The sequence below is a fragment of the Pelophylax lessonae genome, assembly GCF_965119305.1.
Source record: "Pelophylax lessonae genome assembly, chromosome: 11".
Taxonomy (NCBI): Eukaryota; Metazoa; Chordata; class Amphibia; order Anura; family Ranidae; genus Pelophylax; species Pelophylax lessonae.
Window position 1 is genome coordinate 120314212 of NC_138778.1, and position 17660 is coordinate 120331871.

The 17660-nt window shown below is 41.0% G+C and overlaps 2 protein-coding genes across 5 annotated transcripts in view; both read left to right on the forward strand.

Moving 5' to 3' along the window:
* Positions 1-17660, forward strand: part of ZNF385C (zinc finger protein 385C) — a 330357-nt gene that overhangs the window by 174526 nt on the left and 138171 nt on the right. The window lies entirely within an intron of this gene.
* LOC309566375 (uncharacterized protein C17orf113) overlaps positions 1-17660 on the forward strand; it is a 30055-nt gene that overhangs the window by 4762 nt on the left and 7633 nt on the right. Inside the window, exon 2 of one of the 3 annotated variants that reach the window (XM_082271502.1) lies at positions 2494-3091. In XM_082271502.1, coding sequence (XP_082127628.1) covers positions 2522-3091 — 570 coding nt within the window. In that variant the 5' untranslated portion in view covers positions 2494-2521. The remainder of the gene's footprint in view (positions 1-2493; positions 3092-17660) is intronic. The other 2 variants (XM_082271503.1, XM_082271504.1) reach the window with 2 other exon arrangements.

Sequence of the window (17660 nt, forward strand, 5' to 3'; positions counted from 1 at the left end):
ACAACTAATATTCATATATATTCACATATTTATTTGTTTTCACTAATTAAACAGTAATACCACTATATATCCCTATCGGGCAGCGCCGATTCCCTACCCCTTATAAACTAATACTAGATATAGCTTTGGCTATATTTTAGGGAGGCTGCAGCCCCTTCATTCCCTATACTTCCATAGCGCGGGACCCCCCCCCCCCCCAATATTCAATGGAAAGCTAGTTACTAAGAAAAGGAGAGGCAAAAAATTGCTTAAAAAGCATGTTATTATATCATATTTCATGTGCTACCATTAAAGTCTGTTAGGACCAAGAAGGCACAACTCTGCCCCAAAGAATTTTATGTACCTTTTCAAGCTTTGAGCTACATGCTTCAAGGGACATAATTCTCAGGTGTGAACAGGAACCACATGATAAAATGGGAATCCCCATGCCGATCATTGAAAAACTTCTAGAAAAGTGCTTCAAATCGCTTAGATGTGAACTTTTATACCTATAGGCTTGATGTGAAAGAGATGAGCAATGAAGTATAGTCATTGTGCAGTATTATTATTCATGCAGCAGAAATTGCATGTAATGAACAAATATGGCTGCTGACATTTTTACACATTACACAAATAAACACAATTTTAAAACCAGAACACATATAGCTCCAACCAGCTTCGGCTCCGCACAAGCGTCCTCATTCATTAGAGCTCCAACAGGAATTTCCTTCAGCTGCTCATATCCTACTAGCATTGTTTTGGATTGCAGGAGCAACAGGGAGCTGTAAAAGTGCCTCTAATGCCACTAATGAAACTAATTTTACACATTTTACATATATCAATGTACAAATATGGGGGTAACTCTTTATTTAGCTTAAGCCTTTATTTTCAGTTTAAAGCTGAACTCAAGAAATTCACCTTTCATTGTCCCCTCTTTCACCCAAGCACTTCCAGTGGGGGCTTAGTATACATTGTACCTAAGGACGCCAAAGATCTGCCCACATCATAGGAGCTCCTTAGGGTGCACAAGAGCACCAGCCACTGGGGTAACAAGGAATAAGGTAGTTATTATGGCCTATTCCAAATCCCCCTGGACAAAATTGGGAAGCCCAGCCTTTGCAGTGCAAGAGACCTCTTTGCAAAGTAAAGTTTTACAGATTTTTTGGAGGTTTAGCTTTAGGTTTGTTTTCATTATGTCAATTACACTCACATACATCCTAATAAAACTGTAAAAGACTACATTTCCTCTTTATTCATATTCTCTCATGATCAGTTATTATTGTAGCATGACTACATTTAGCTTGCCCAGCAGTGCTTGATCCATTTCTTACCCGAAAGATATGAGATTTAATTTACCTCAGACAATATTTGGGTTAAAAATGAGAGTTCTTTGACTATGAATGAAAGCTTTAAAACAGCAATTATTTTATTGGTATATAGTTTGAAAGCCTAACTTAATTTACAACAATCTAACTATGGTACAGACAACAAAATGGAAAATATTCCTAGTTTAAATGAACAAATATAGAGTATGATACTCATATACGAACACAGACACAAAGAGGACAAGCCATGTATACCTTAAACGTTTTTAGTTACCCTTCACTTGAGTGTTTCCTCCTGGTCTGCCATGCCAAACAGGAAGTCCCTCTATTTCCACCTTTGCTAATATAGAACCATATTGCATTGCCTTGTATAGGGCTATTCTGCTCTGTTCCTCCCTCTGGGCGTATCTGGTTCAGGATAGGACAACTTCTCCCTCCCCTTGCTAACCACTCCTCTCTGTTGGGGGGGAGAACCTGTTAATTTACTTTGAATTAAGATGCAGGGTTCATCTCCCGAGCCCATTGTCCAACCCTTCAACCGATAGTCAATCTTCATTGCATATCTTAATGAGAGTTCTTTGATATGGAGACTTAACTAAGGGCGGACATGACATGATCTATTCATCCTATAGCATAGGCCCCCAGGATGTCTGGCTCTCCGTAAATTAAATTACAGGGTGTTTAAATGTAAATAGCAGTTGCCCCCTGGTAGCTCAGGCATGCATTTTAAATGGACTTCCTAGTACTGACTGCAGACTGAAGTCACACAACTTCATATAATTGATAATCATATCTCAACTAAATGTAAAATCAAAACTCAATATCTCGTACATATATATATATATTTACATTAATATTTACAATCTCTAATGGGGATTTATACATAACTCCTCCTCAGGCCACAGTAATGGAGATTACACATAAACTCATAAGGCAACACTTTCATGGGGCTATAATATAGCATGTGACACATAGATTACTGTAGAAACTGCTGGCAATATATGTACATTGAGTCCTAGAGAGTTTAAAGAAAAAACCTCTTTACTACAGGAACCTCAGATGTTTTGGTTCACTAATGACTAGGCCAGGCATCACCGTACACCAAAATATCTGTCAACATTGGTGTGTGAAGCAGTCAGTGCATTGCAGGATCCCTAATATGTTTTCCCTTGTCTCTTTCGTCCACCAGTCTGGCTCTTTTTACAGTTTAGAGCATCATGGATAACAACAGCCCTCCCATAATGTATGATTTCAGAATGGGTGGCAGCGGAAGTATGGTGACCCCTGGAAAAAAGCCAGCAGGCGAGACCTCAAACTCCAACAAGAAGTGTAAGCGGTATTTTAATGAGCACTGGAAGGAAGAGTTTACCTGGCTGGAGTTTGACTACGAGCGCAAGCTTATGTTTTGTGTAGAGTGCCGCCAGGCCCTTGTGAAGAACAAGCATGGCAAGGCAGAGAACGCCTTTACTGTGGGTACAGATAATTTTCAGCGACATGCACTTTTACGCCACGTGACCTCCGGTGCCCACAAGCAGGCACTTGCTGTAAATAGGGAGCAAATGGCAATGGATCTACAGTTTCACCAGGAGATGAAGTCTGTTATCAAAGCTGAGATGAATCCATCCAAGATAGCTATCATGACCACTGTCTTTTGTATGGCCAAAGAGAGCATCTCCAGCAAGAAGTTGTCCTCTCTGCTGGAGCTGCAGAAATTCAATCTATGTGAAGCCTTGTTGTCTTCTGAGCAAAATGAGTATTACCACTCAAGCAGTGTAAGAGAAATGCAGGTGTGTACATCCCAGACAGACGTGATAGCCATATAACAATTAAAGTGATATGTAAAATGGATACATTTAATGTTAAAAGGGTTACCAAGTATAGATGCTTCTGATACTTTCTGGATTCTGCCTCCCAATGGGACTAGCAGTCACAATTTCAGATTTTCTCTGCAGTCATCTGCAAGCAAAATCTGGAACAGTGAGTGATTTAGATATATTGGCACCAAGTGATTCCACTTTAAAGCAGAGTTCCGGCCACAAAATCTACATAGCAAATTTTGGGCCATCCGCTTGCTTATGGTCACCTGAAAAATAAATGGATAGTTACGATTTTTTTTTTGTTTACTTACCTTGTTATTGAAGAAAAATATACTCACCTTTCTTCCACTTCCTCCCTCTGCGGCCGCGGCCCACCCCATCACTTCCTCTTTGCATTGACTCCTGGGAGCTGAACGTCATCGCTCCCAGGAATCAATGTGCCTGACCGACCCCGCTCGTCACTTCCGGTGCGGGCGCGTCATTCCCTGCTAAACAGCTTCTGGGCATGCCCAGAAGCTGTGGAGGGATGACGCGCCCGCACCGGAAGTGACAAGCGGGGCCGGTGCAGGCGCATTCTGGGAGAAGAGGACACGGAAGAGGACGCAGAAGAGGACGTGCTGGCTTCAGCTGCCCACATCCAAGATGGCAGCGCTGGAGAAGACATTTTCAAGGTGAGTATTTCTTCTAAAAGGTAAGTGCGACCCGGGACAGTACAGAGGCTATCCATTGTGGAGTGTACTAGCCCTGACTGTCCCGGGGGTATTTTTATTGAAAAAATATTTTCGTGGCCGGAACTCCGCTTTAATGTTAAAGTGCATCATGGGTCTCCAAGCTACAGCTCACTGGCCAATTGTGGACCATTGCAAAATTTTAGCCAGCCCTGTAATGTAAGTTGGGACACTGATGGGTACCCTGGGATGTAAGGAAGGACCCTGATGTAAAGGGAGACTCTGATGTTAGGGGGTCTCCGATGGGAGCCCTGATGCAAGTTTCTATTGATTGTTTTTGCTGTATTTCCTAAAGATTTTTTCTATGTTCTAAATCATATTCAGATTACGAAAAAAAGAATATTATTTTGAATTTGATACGTTCATTTATAATACAGATTTTTTTGCTTTAGAGAGATTTCCTGTCTTGAAGACACAACAATTCCTCCAAGTGTAGGTTAAAGTTGATGTTTAGCTAAAAGATAAACTCTACAACTTTAGTCACACCACTTATGTGTAACGAAGTATGTCCCACATTATGCAGGCAGCTGGATCCTGGAGATATTTTCACTGTAGTGATGCCTATCCTCTTCCTGTCTCTGAACGTCCAGTGCTGCAATAGTTAAAGGAGATGTACAGCCAAAGCTGTACATCTCCTATGGATCACAGGCGTGCAGTGGGTTCTGCACACCTGTGACCCGTTTTCAGCAGAAACCGGTCTGCAGTTCGCTCTCAGCTGATGTCAGAGAAGTAAGCCCAGGCACCGCGTCATCCCAACAATGGAAGTTGGGATCCGCCAGGTGCCTGGACTGACACCCGACTCTAACCACTGAGAGTCTGAGCCAACCGCTCCCCGCTCCTCCACAGCCTAGCGCTCCAGTGAGTGTGGAGGGGGCAGAGCAGAGAGCTGCTGACTAACAGTCAGCAGCTCTCTGCTCGAAGAGCTGTCCGAACCGAGCAATTGGTGGTATTCGATCGCTCAGTTCTCAATATAGAGAGGCCAGGGGACAGATGCAGCATCGGATTGGTGCTGCATCCAACTAGGTAAGTATAAACCTAAAAAAGACCATTCCCATACATCTTTTACCAGCTTTGGGTCTTCAGGCAGAATAGCAGTACAGATGGTCCAACTGCTGTTCTTTCTTCCTCCAAAGTTTTTTTTAGCTTTAATATTATCTTAGACTGCTTATTACTGTAGCTGTTTGGATTTCCCATTACTATCTGTCTTGGGGGTTGATTTACTAAAACTGAAGAGTGCAAAATCTGGCACAGCTGTACATGATAACCAATCAGCTTCCAGTTTTTTAGTTATAAGCTGATTGTCTACCACGCACAGCTGCACCAGATTTTGCAATCTCCACTTTTAGTAAATCAACCCCATAAGCACAGTGGTCACATAGTTAGTTACATAGTTAGTCAGGTTGAAAAAAGACACAAGTCCATCTGGCTCAACCAATAAAAACTCCCCCAAAAAAAAAACAGTATTGAAAACCCAATCATACAATCCCATATACACAATCCTATACCTGCAATTGATCCAGAGGAAGGCAAAAAAACCCAGAATAGCAGGGGAAAAAATTCCTTCCTGATCCCCCGAGAGGCAATCGGATATTCCCTGGATCAACTTTACCTATAAATATTAGTACCCAGTTATATTAGGTACACCCAGGAAATAATCCAGGCCTTTTTTAAAGCAATCTAGTGAGCTAGCCAGAACCACCTCTGGAGGGAGTCTATTCCACATTTTCACAGCTCTTACGGTGAAGAAACCTTTCCGTATTTGGAGACAAAATCTGTTTTCCTCTAGACATAAAGAGCGCCCCCTTGTCCTCTGTGATGACCTTAAAGTGAATAACTCAACTCCAAGTTCACTATATGGACCCCTTATGTATTTATACATGTTGATCATATCCCCCCTTAATCTACTCTTCTCAAGGGAGAATAAATTCAGTTCCTTTATTCTTTTCTCATAGCTGAGGTCCTCCATGCCTCTTATCAGTTTGGTTGCCCTTCTCTGCACTTTCTCCAGTTGCCCCATATCTTTTATAGGAAATGGTGCCCAAAACTGAACTGCATATTCCAGATGAGGTCTTACTAATGATTTGTACAGGGCCAAAATTATATCTCTCTCTGGAGTCCATGCCTCTGTTAATACAAGAAAGGACTTTGCTTGCTTTGGAAACTGCAGCTTGGCATCGCATGCCATTATTAAGCTTAGGGTCTACCAGAACACCCAGATCCTTAACATAAGGTAAATCTCCCCAGCAGGGACACAGGGAAGATTAGACACCTGACAGAGGTTCTAATCTTTCCCTGCTCTTTATAAACCTAAAAAATATAAAAAAGTTTTGGGTATAGAAATGCTTCAATGTTCATTACTGGTGGGTTTTATTGGCTTGCGGTGTGTTACAAGACATAGCAGTCAGAGTCAGCTGTGACATTTGTGTTAATGCTGACTAATCCCCTAAAATAAAACCTAATGAGGAGTATGGAGGCTGCCATTGATGGTTTCCCCTTCTGAAAATACTAAAGCTCTATGCAGGTTTCTGCAAATCCTTCTTCCTAAAATAAATATTCATCAGATATTCCTATGTACCTTTAGTATTTAAAGTATATGTGAGGCCAAATCATTTGGTTTTAGGTGGGGTAGGGAATGCTTAAAAATCCTATCTTAATTTTTGTCTCATTTTGTGCCTCAGACTCTCAGCGGTAAGTAAGGTACGATCTCTTCAAGATGAGGGGATATCCTAATTTCCCCTCAGATTTTTTTCATCACATTTTGTATTTCCCATCACTTTCTGTACCATAGGCCATGATCATCAGGACCAATAGTGAGGGTGAATCTCCCCAGTGGGGACATAGACAGCAAAAAAATTACTGTTATGTGGCTTTTTAGAAAACATTGGAGGTATCACACCAATATATCTTTATTATTTTAACTGCTTGCCGACCGCCCACCGCAGTTGTATGGCAGCAGTCTGGTGCTCCCAGGCAAAGCGTCGTACATGTACGACGCTCGCCTGGGAGGAGCTAGGGGGCGATCACGTGCCGCCGGAGGCGCGCTCCTGCCCCCGCTCGTCAGCTGGGGAGCCAGCGCGTGTGATCGGCGGCTCCGATGGCAGCCGTTAGAGAAGGACAGACGGCTGATGTAATCACAGCCGTCTGTCATTCTCACTGAAGTAATGACAGAGGGTATGTGATCCTGCTGTATAGGATTGCATGTCTCTGTGATTACTTCACAAGCCACGCCTCCTGACAGTTATAATTACGCCCCTAGGGACACACTTAACCCCTTGATTACCAGTAAAGTTAACCCCTTCCGTGCCTGTGTCATTTTTACAGTAACAGTGCATATTTATAGCACTGATTACTGTAGTAATGTCACTGGTACCCCCAAAAGTGTCAAAAATGTCAGTTAGGGGTCCGATCTGTCCGCCGCAATGTCGCAGTCCCGCAAAAGAAATCGCAGATTGCCGCCATTACTAGTTTAAAAAGAAACAATGATGTAAATATTTCCCGTAGTTAGTAAACGCAATAACTTTTGCGCAAACCAATCAAAATACGCTTATTGCAATTTTTTTTACCAAAAATATGCAGCAGAAAACAATTCGGCCTAAAATGTAAAAAATTTTGATTTTTAAATTTTTTTTTGGAGAATTTCATTAAAGAAAATGTGAACAATATTGTTAATTTTTCAAAATTGTCGCTCTTTTTTTGTTTATAGCGCAAAAAAAAAAAAAATTGCACAGGTGATCAAATACCACCAAAAGAAAGCTCTGTTTGTGGGAAAAAAGGATCAATTTCGTTTAGGTACAGAGTTGCACGACCGCGCAATTGTCCATTAAAGTCACACAGTGCCGAATCGCAAAATAGGGCCTGGTCTTTGAGCAGCCAAATCCTCCGGGGCTAAAGTGGTTAACATAAAGGTCCTTGTCATGGTACCCCAAATGACCACTTTAAAGCTGAACTCTGGGAAACTTGATAATTCCACCTTGAGGAGGGCAAGAGATAACTGCTCGTTTAGGTCTAAGGAGCTTAGAAATATACATCTACTTATACTGTATATAATTTTTTCGGATTTCCCAAAGTTGGTCTTTAATTAAAAACATTTTTATGAAATAAAAACTACACATTTATAGAACCTCTTGTGTTGCTTATAATAGTTTGCATAAGCTTGCATATGATTTGATATGTAAAGAGTATCTCTAATATCTTTCCTAAAAAGATGTTTCCAAAATGATCAGAATAACTATCCACAGTTCAGACTTCTCCTTCTCGGGGTCTCGAAGAACTCAGTATTCTGAGGCTAGAAGATCTATAATGTATGTGCTTTGTAGATTTGCCACAAAACTGGACATTTTCAGCACAAATGCATTACCACACTGCACTTGGGAAAGTCACCATGTAGGTGATACAATATATTATATGCAAACTTATGTGGACTAATTTAAGGACATAACGGGCTATATAAATGTTCTAGTGAATGCGTTTAATAAAAGTGTATCTATAGCCAAAACTTTTTTTTTTACGTTTTTGATATGGTGGGGAAGAATAAGAAGAGAAGTGGGGGAAATCTCTCCAACTACAACACAGTCGGAAATAAAAAATAATTTAAAACTTTTACTACCGGCATCATAATTAATACAACGGTGGCTTTGGGGGGTTTTACACTCTGCAGCCACCGGGAGTGTTTAAATATGACAAGCCGACTGTTAAACGTGGGGGGTTCTTTACTGTTAGGGCTACAAGATTGTGGAATTCTCTACCACAAGAGGTGGTTTCTGCGGGTAGTATGGTGGCTTTCAAAAGACTATTGGACGTGCATCTCAAGGATCAGAACATTCAGGGGTATGTGAGATGATTACAGCCACACACACCTACACAGGTTGAACTGGATGGACTATTGTCTTTATTCAACCTCACCTACTATGTAACTATGTAAAGTCAGATGGAATCGATCCGCAGCCGCATCCACACACCACAGTAACTGCTGGTTACCCCTTATGTCTGTTTGCTAATCTCCCATTCCGGTTAATGGCCCAGAAGCAATGTATAAGACGTCACTTCTAGGTCTTGATGTCACTTTTTCCAGCCAGTATGACTTGGGAAGAAGCTAATGAAGTGCAATCTGCTGAAACTGGCCAAATGTCCATCAGTGTATGGTCAGTTTTAGGAATTGCTGAAGCCAGCGGATCGACATAATAGCCAAAGAATAGTATATTTTAACCTCCTTAGCGGTATTCCCAAGTGTGGCTCGGGGTTAACTTTCAGTACCAAAAGCGGTAACCCCGAGCCACACTCGGATTTACCCCGCAATGTTACTCACCTTCCCTGCGCTCCCCCGCCGTCCTCCCCGGCGTCCTCACACTCTCTCCTTGCTCTGTGTACAGCCGATTGCCGGCACTTGCCTTTCCGGTTCCCTTCCCTGCGAGCTGCGACACAGGGGGGTGGAACCGGCGGCAAATTCAAAAGTGTAAATACACAAATGACATGATACAAAGTTGTGATCCTAACGGATTACACTGTATCATGCCATTTCACCACAGGATTGCATCTGGTGACTTTTCCAGTGCCCTGCCTGTGCTTTTCCAGTTCTTTGTGCCTGGAAAAAATGACCATGGCGTCCAAAAAGCGTTCTTTATGCGCAAAAGCGCTTTTAGACGAACTGGAAAACAGCAACAGCTAAAAGCACTTTTGTGCAAAAAGAACGCTTTGTGGACGCCATGGTCGTTCTCAATTTTCCAGGCACAAAGAACTGGAAAAGCACAGGCAGGGCACTGGAAAAGTCACCAGGTGAAATCCTGTGGTGAAATGGCATGATACAGTGTAATCCGTTAGGATCACAGCTTTGTATCATCTCATTTAGTGTATTTACATTTTTGAAATTGTCGCCGGTTTCACCCCCTGCATCGCAACGCTTGCAGGGAAGGGAACCGGAAGACAGGTGCCGGCATCGGCTGGGAGGACAGTGGAAGGACGGTGGGGAATCGCAGGGGAAGGTGAGTTTTTCAATATAAATCAACAGATTTCTATGCAAAAGAATGTACCACTTTTAGCACAGAAATCCTGACATAATCAGACCACCAGGGAGGTTAAAGGAGAGTTCAGCATTTAGTCTGTCTCACTACAGATTTCCTTTAACCATTTGCCGACCAGCCACCGTAGATATACAGGAGCGATCATGGGGGCACGCGCGCACCCACTCGCTAGCAGGAAAGCTGATCCGTGGGGCCGATCGCTTCCCGTGGAGAGAAGGGGGTCTGCTGTTGTAAACACAGCAGACCGTTGTTCTCTCAGCAATCATCACAGGGCTCCTGTGTTCCTCCTATTTAGGAACACAGGTCCCTGTGTTGATCCCATAAGCCAATCCCCCCACAGTTAGAAAACACCTCCAATGCATACATTTAACCCTTTGATTGCCCCTGGGTTAAGCCCTTCCCTGCCAGTGCCATTAGTACAGTAACAGTGCATATTTTTAGCGCTGATTACTGTAGTAATGTCACTGGTACCCCTCAAAAATATCAGTTAGGTGTCCGATCTGTCTGCCGCAATGTCGCAGTCCCGCTAAAAATCGCTGATCCCAGCCATTACTAGTAAAAAAAAAAAATAAATAAATAAAAATGACATAAATCTTTCCCCTAGTTTGTAGACGTGATAACTTTTGCACAAACCCATCAAAATACGCTTATTGGTATTTTCTTTACCGAAAATATGTAGCAGAATACAAATTGGCCTAAAATTATGAAAAAATTTGATTTTTAATCTTTTTTTAATCTTTTTTTTATTGGGTATGTTTTTTGTTTTTTTTCAGAATTGTCGCTTTTTTTGTTTATAGCACAAAAAAAAACAAAACCGTAGAGGTGATCAAATACCACCAAAAGAAAGCTCTATTTGTTGCAAACAAAAAGGACATCAATTTTATTTGGGTACAGTGTCGCAGGACTGCGCAATTGTCAGTTAAAACGCAGTGCCGAATAGCAAAAAATGGCCTGGTCACTAAGAGGGAAAATCTTCCAGTCCAGAAGTAATTAATAAGAAAATAGCCCGTTAACAGTGACAGTCTGGTGCCATGTGACAACACAGAGATTGAAATTGGTCACCTACATTCACCTGTCTTGTGTGAAAATTATGGTTATCCTCGCAGACCAAATCTGGCCATTGGCATTTTGTTTCTCGCTCAACCTGAGGGGTGAATGGAGGAATCCAGTCAACCCACCCTCCCCCCACAGGACATTGTATTCTGACATCAGGACCCACCGCTGTCACAATACCCTAATCCGCACCTTCAGCTGCTCATTGAGAAAGGTTTTCCAGCATGCCATTAAATTTTTGAACTTCTGTCAAACAGGACAGCACACACTGGCTGCAATTCTTCTGGTCCATGCTAAACCGGTTGAATTTTAATCAGTGTGTGGCCAGCTTAAAGTAGACTTCCAGGATATCACTAACTAATCTTAAAACTGCTCTCAACTCCTTCTATACTAAAGGCTGGTACACACTGGATGAATATCGACCATGTCAACAGAAAACGTTAGCTTAGCTGAGAGATGGCTGTACTGAAATCACATAGTTAGTACAGTGAGCTCCTCAGGTTTTTTCATTCAGCCCGTTAACCTGCAGAAGAAATATCTGTATTCTTAACTGTTCTCAGCCTGCTTCAGTCCAGTCACATGATTTTTCCTGGTCCAGCCAGTGCTGGCTACAGGGGAGAGGAAATAGCTCTCTGACAATGTCTGGAATGCCTGAGCGGTGACGTTACCTATAGGTTTACTATGTGCCAAACATTGTTGGTGCTTCCTCCTCTCCTCTGAAGCCACTGCTACCTGCTAGAGGGGAGCTGATCACTTTACCGGATTGAAGCAGGCCAAAAATTAGGTTAGTATACAGATCTTTCTTCTACAGGTTAGTTATTGTAGGTGTTAGATTCCACTTTAAAGCCCCGTACACACGATCAGATTATCGAACGATCTGTCGTCCGTTTTTTGTAGCATGCTAGTCTGATGTGGAAAGTGAAGAGGTTATTTTCATACGAATTTTCCCGTACGACAGAATTCTACTTCAGAAGTGATGTCATGTGTTGGATTGCTTTGTATGTGTTCTTTCATCTCTGAGCATGCTTAGTCTTGCTCTTAAGATTTTTTTCCATCAAAATCTGTACTAAAGAGACGAAAATCGGACATTGTTTTGACGGACGACAAAAATTATATAGCCTGCACACCAGGATTTTGTCGGCCGAAAAGTCGGAGTCGGCTGTCGAAAGCACCATATTAACAATCCGAAAATCGGCGGATCAGTCGTCGGACGAAATTTCCCTTCAGATTCAGATTATCGCGTGTACGGAGCTTTTGTCTGCAATCATATATTTTTTTTGTTTTGGATAGAGCAAGAGTTGGTTAAGAGACCTCTAAGTTTTTTTCTCTTTTGCTGTGTTCCATTGAGTAGATTTTCCTTTATTTCCTGTCCAGAAACACAGTAGGAAGTAAGAGGTGATCTCTTCAAAGTAAAGAGATATCCCCTCAAAGCCACTTGTCACAGAACAAGTTTCCCTATAGAAAACGTATAACTTTCTGTGCTGACGAAAACTGGACACCAGAACCCACAAAAAAGGTGAATCTCCCCAGCAGAGACACAAACAGAAAGGAATACCCAATGGGAGTTTTTAACCCTTGCACATTCTTTACAGAATGAAAAAAAATGGTTTTACAGTTTTCCCAATTAGATTTCATATATAATTTAACAATTGTACGCTTAACTTAACTAAATTCTGATTGCTGTAGGTTGTAGGGCATTTCTCTCCATATACCATTCAATGAGCCTATTTTATTTTGTTTACAGATGATTTTTATTCATTTTTCAGTTTCACAAAGTACATGGTAACAAAAGTAAAGCAACAAGTAAAAGATATTACATATATCTTGTACCTGATAGAACAAAGTCAATAAGAAATGTAAATATTCAGTTACGGTTAGTAATACATGTGTTCGATAGGGAGATAGAAAGGAGGGGAAATAGTAATCTATTTATAACAGGCGAAATGAGGACCAAGCATCCTAATTTTCATGAAAGTGATTTAGAGAATCTTGTAAAGTTTGAAAAACGCTTTCCAAAAGCATCAAGGTATCCATTCTGGTCAGGACTTGGCCAAAAGGGACTAATCAAGAGCACCAGTACTGGGCTTTGACCTATTGAGCAACACTGAATAGGGTATAAAATGTTTGTTCCTCCCTGTGGTTTAATACTAAATGGTTGGAAACAAATAATAAGCACGCAGATAATCGCCAGTCATTGTGTGACAAGGGCCTTTAAGAGGTGCCAGAGCGGCTGGAGCTCTTTGCAATTCCAGAATATATGTTTAATGTTCTTGTGGTGGGACAGCCCCGGAAGCATATACTGTATATAAGAGCTTAGGATAGATAAAATAGAACCCTTGGGCAGTTAGATACCATGTAGTGTGGAATTTCTGCAAATCAACCCCATAAGCACAGTGGTCACATAGTTACATAGTTAGTCAGGTTGAAAAAAGTCCATCTGGCTCAACCAATAACCCCCCCCCCCAAAAAAAAATAAAAACAGTAAAGAAAACCCAATAATACAATCCCATATACACAATCCTATACCCGCAGTTGATCCAGAGGAAGGCGAAATAACCCAGCAAAGCATGATCCAATTTTCTACAGCAGGGAAAAAAATTCCTTCCTGATCCCCCGAGAGGGAATCGGATATTCCCTGGATTAACTTTACCTATAAATATTACTACCCATTTATATTATGTACACCCAGGAAAGAATCCAGGCCTTTTTTAAAGCAATCTAGTGAGCTGAACAAAAAAAATATATAAAGGAGGTCATGGGACTTTGAGTGAGGCCAACCACTTTACCAAAGTAGATATATAGAGTACATACGTTAACAAGTTGGTTAAAGACATAGAACAATACAGCGAAAATAAATGCAAAAAAAAAAAAAACAATTCCTGAGTGAAGTAAAAATATATATGTATTTGGGAACTGACATATAACAATTCATGATAGATATAATAAATACACAATACAATTACATGATAATATATATATATATAAGAAATAAAATGCATGATTGATATAGACATGATGAATAAAACCACTTGGCCAACTGACGCGTTTCACGGAACACTATCCGCATCTTCAAGAGTATAATGCAAAGAGATCTAAAAATCTAAATAAATATAAACATGTATAAAAATAATAATTTTTGGAAAAAATAATAATAATGGTTCCAAAAAAAATATATATATATATATATATATATATATATATATAAAATATAATTATTATTAAATTAATTGCCAGCATCTAAAAAGAAGGGTGAAGGGGCGGCAGACACAAGCCTCACCCGGGGCTGTGGCAAAAAGACTCATCCACATCGAGGGGACATCCGGGGGGCAGGTCTAGTGCAGAGTGTAATCCATAGTATAATAACTGTGGGTAAATTCCAACCCATATAAATGGAAAAAATAAAATTAAAATAAATGTGCGATAAGCGTGTAAGTGAAAGATGAATGAGAGGGGAGAAAGATTTTCCACTGTCAGTTTTTAATTGAATCATCAGAAGTGATTTTTCTGGGAGGTGAACCAAGTAGTGGGGTAGAGTAGAAATAGTGCTCTTTCCTCTTTTTGTGTTCGCTAATTGCTGCCCAGCAGTGTAGTCATTGTACACAAGTACCTGAACGTTTTATGCAGGCAAGCAGAAAATATTCTGCACAAAGGCTTTCTGTGTTGTAGGATACAGGGAGTAAATTTATGTTGTATGGAATATGTAAAGCGTTTATAGACTTTTAAAAAAACAGTTATAAAAAATAAAAAAACTTTCAGAATAGGAACAAATGAAAGAAGAAATACCACAGGCATCAAAATATCACCCTGATCTAAGGAAAGAGACTGAAATGTAATTATACTTCAGGTCTAGTGGTACCCAAAAATATATAAACATTACTATATAAATAATGCAGGATCAGGATGACAGCTTCCTCCTCCATTGTTCATATGCAAGGATCTGTTCTCCCTACTGTAGGACGGTGCAATGTCATTGTAAATATTCCTGAGTAGGCAAATCTTAATATGTAATGACTTTGTTCTGATACATTGTACAGTAGAGGTATAGTACCCACTTTTATTCAGTTTGACAGCAAATTTGGGGTATCCCCTACCATGATACGTCTGCTAAAACTATTCTACCTACACCCATGGATTGTGATAATTCTTTTTTCCTTTAGGGGACCAAGTGCATGATCTGTCTGGTCATTGTTAAGCAGCATGGTCAAACAGTTTTCCCCCCATTTGTTCGACAACACTGCTAGCAAGGAGAGAGATTTTTGAGTAACTTAGTTGCATACAGTATATTGCTATATAATCAGTCAGGTTGAAAAAAGACACTAGTCCATCTAGTTCATGGGTGTCCAACCTTTTGGCTTCTCTGGGCCACATTGAGTGTAGAGAAATTTTCTCGGCCGCATATAAAATATATACTATAGTTAAGGTATATAAGTAATAAAATGCTGCTGCGTCCTTACCGCGCTGCCGCCCCCCCCCCCCCCTCAGCACTAATTTAACACAACTAGTGGATGATCCCCTCCGAGGCAGCCTCTGCCTACAGTTAGTTGGAAACCTCTGTGGTCGTGCCCCCGACTCGACTTCCTTCCTCCCCAGCAAAAATAAATAAAAAATTGTCAGGGGGCAGTGGGCCGCATTGCCTGTGGTTCCGGGCCGCAGATTGGACATGCCTGATCTAGTTCAATGAATAATAAAACCAAACACACACACAAATTGAAAATTCCTTTCTGATCCCTCATGAGGCAATTAGATATTCCCTGGATCTACTACCCCTGTCATTATTGCCTCTAAATATTAATATCCAGTTATATTTTGTGCACTTAGTAACCCATCCAGCTCTTTTTTTAAAACTACTGAGCTGGCCAGAACCAGTTCTTGAGTCTCTTCCACATTCTTACAGCTCTTACTGTGAGAACGTCTTTCCATATCTGAAGGTTAAATCTCTTTTGTGATGACCTGAATGTAAATAACTACACCAAGTTCACTATATGGGCCACTTGTATATTTATATTCAGTTCAGCTAATAAGCAATCTATCAGTTTGGTTGCCCTTCTCTGCACTTTCTCCAGTTCAACTATATCCTTTTTGTGAACTGATGCCTAACTACATTAAACCTCATTAGTTGCCCAATTAAAAAAGTGCATAGAGTTTGGCTTGTAAGTTGGAGACATCCTGTAAAGAAGTTATTTCACTGCATAGCTTGGTGTCGTCTGCAAAGACTGAAATGCTACTTTTAATCCCAAACTCTACATAATTTATAAATATGTTCAAAAGTAAGGGTCCCAACACAGAGCCTTTGGGTGCACCACTAATAACCTTAGACCATTAAGAGTATGAATCATCAACCTCTACTCTCTGAATTTGGTCTTTTAGACAGTTTTCTATCCATTTACAGACTGGTTTTTCCAGGCCTGTAGGCTTTAATTTACATATTAGTTGTGTCTGGGGAACTGTGTCAAGTGCTTTAGAAAAATCAAAGTATACCACGTCCACAGCCACCCCTCTGTCCAAGGTTTTGCTCACCTCCTTTTGAAAAAAAATCAGATTAGTTTAACAACTTCGGTCTTTTGTAAATTTATGCTGACTTCAATGTCCTTTATTATACTCTCAAGTATTTTCTTGACTAACTGTCCTGTAGTTACTCGGTAAAGACTGTGGTCCTTTTTAAAATACACTGCTAAAAAAAAAATTAAAGGAATACTTTTATTCAGAGTATAGCATCATCAATTAAACTCCTGGGATACTGATCTGGTCAGGTAAGTAGCAGAGGGGGTTGTTATTCCGATTTAGCAGCTTTGGTGTTAAGAAAATTAGGGCTAGAAGGCAACAATGAGACGGCCCCCAAAATAGGAATGGTTTTACAGGTGGAGGCCACAAACATTTTTTTCCCTACTCATCTTTTCTTTTCACTAGTTTTGCATTTGGCTAGGGTCTTTGTCCCTACTGGTAGCATGAGGCGGTACCTGGACCCTGCACAGGCAGTCCAACTCATCCAGGATGGCACATCAATACGTGCCATTGCCTGAAGGTTTGCTGTGTCTCCCATCACAGTCTCAAGAGCATGTAGGAGATTCCAGGAGACAGGCAGTTACTCTAGGAAAGCTGAACAAGGCCGTATAAGGTCCTCAACCCATCAGCAAAACTGGTATCTGCTCCTTTGTACAAGGAGGAACAGGATGAGCACTGCCAGAGCCTTACAAAATGACCTCCAGCAGGCCACTGGTGTGAGTGTCTCTTACCAGGCTCAGCCTCATGTGACAAGAGTATGCAGCCAGTTCCTGGAGGATGAAGGAATTGATACCACTGAATGGCCCCCGCGCTTGCCTGACCTAAATCGAATAGAACACCTCTAGGACATTATGCTTCGGTCCATCTGATGTCACCAGGTTGTACCTCAGTCTGTTCAGGAGCTCAGTGATGCCCTGGTCCAGATCCGGGAGGAAATACCCCAGGACGCCATCCATCGTCTCATCAGGAGCATGCCTTGACTTTGCTAATACAAGTACGTGGGGGCCATACAAACTACTGAGTACCATTTTGAGTTGCTGCAATTAAATTTCAGCAAAATTAACTAGCCTGCTGCATCATTTTTTCACTTTGATTTTCAGGGTGTCTTTGAATTCAGCCCTCTGTAGGTTGATAATTTTCATTACCATCAAGCAATGTGACATCCTTTTGTTCCTAACACATTACCCAGTCCATATCAGTCAGTATAGATATCCAGCATGACATTTTTCAAAATTGAGA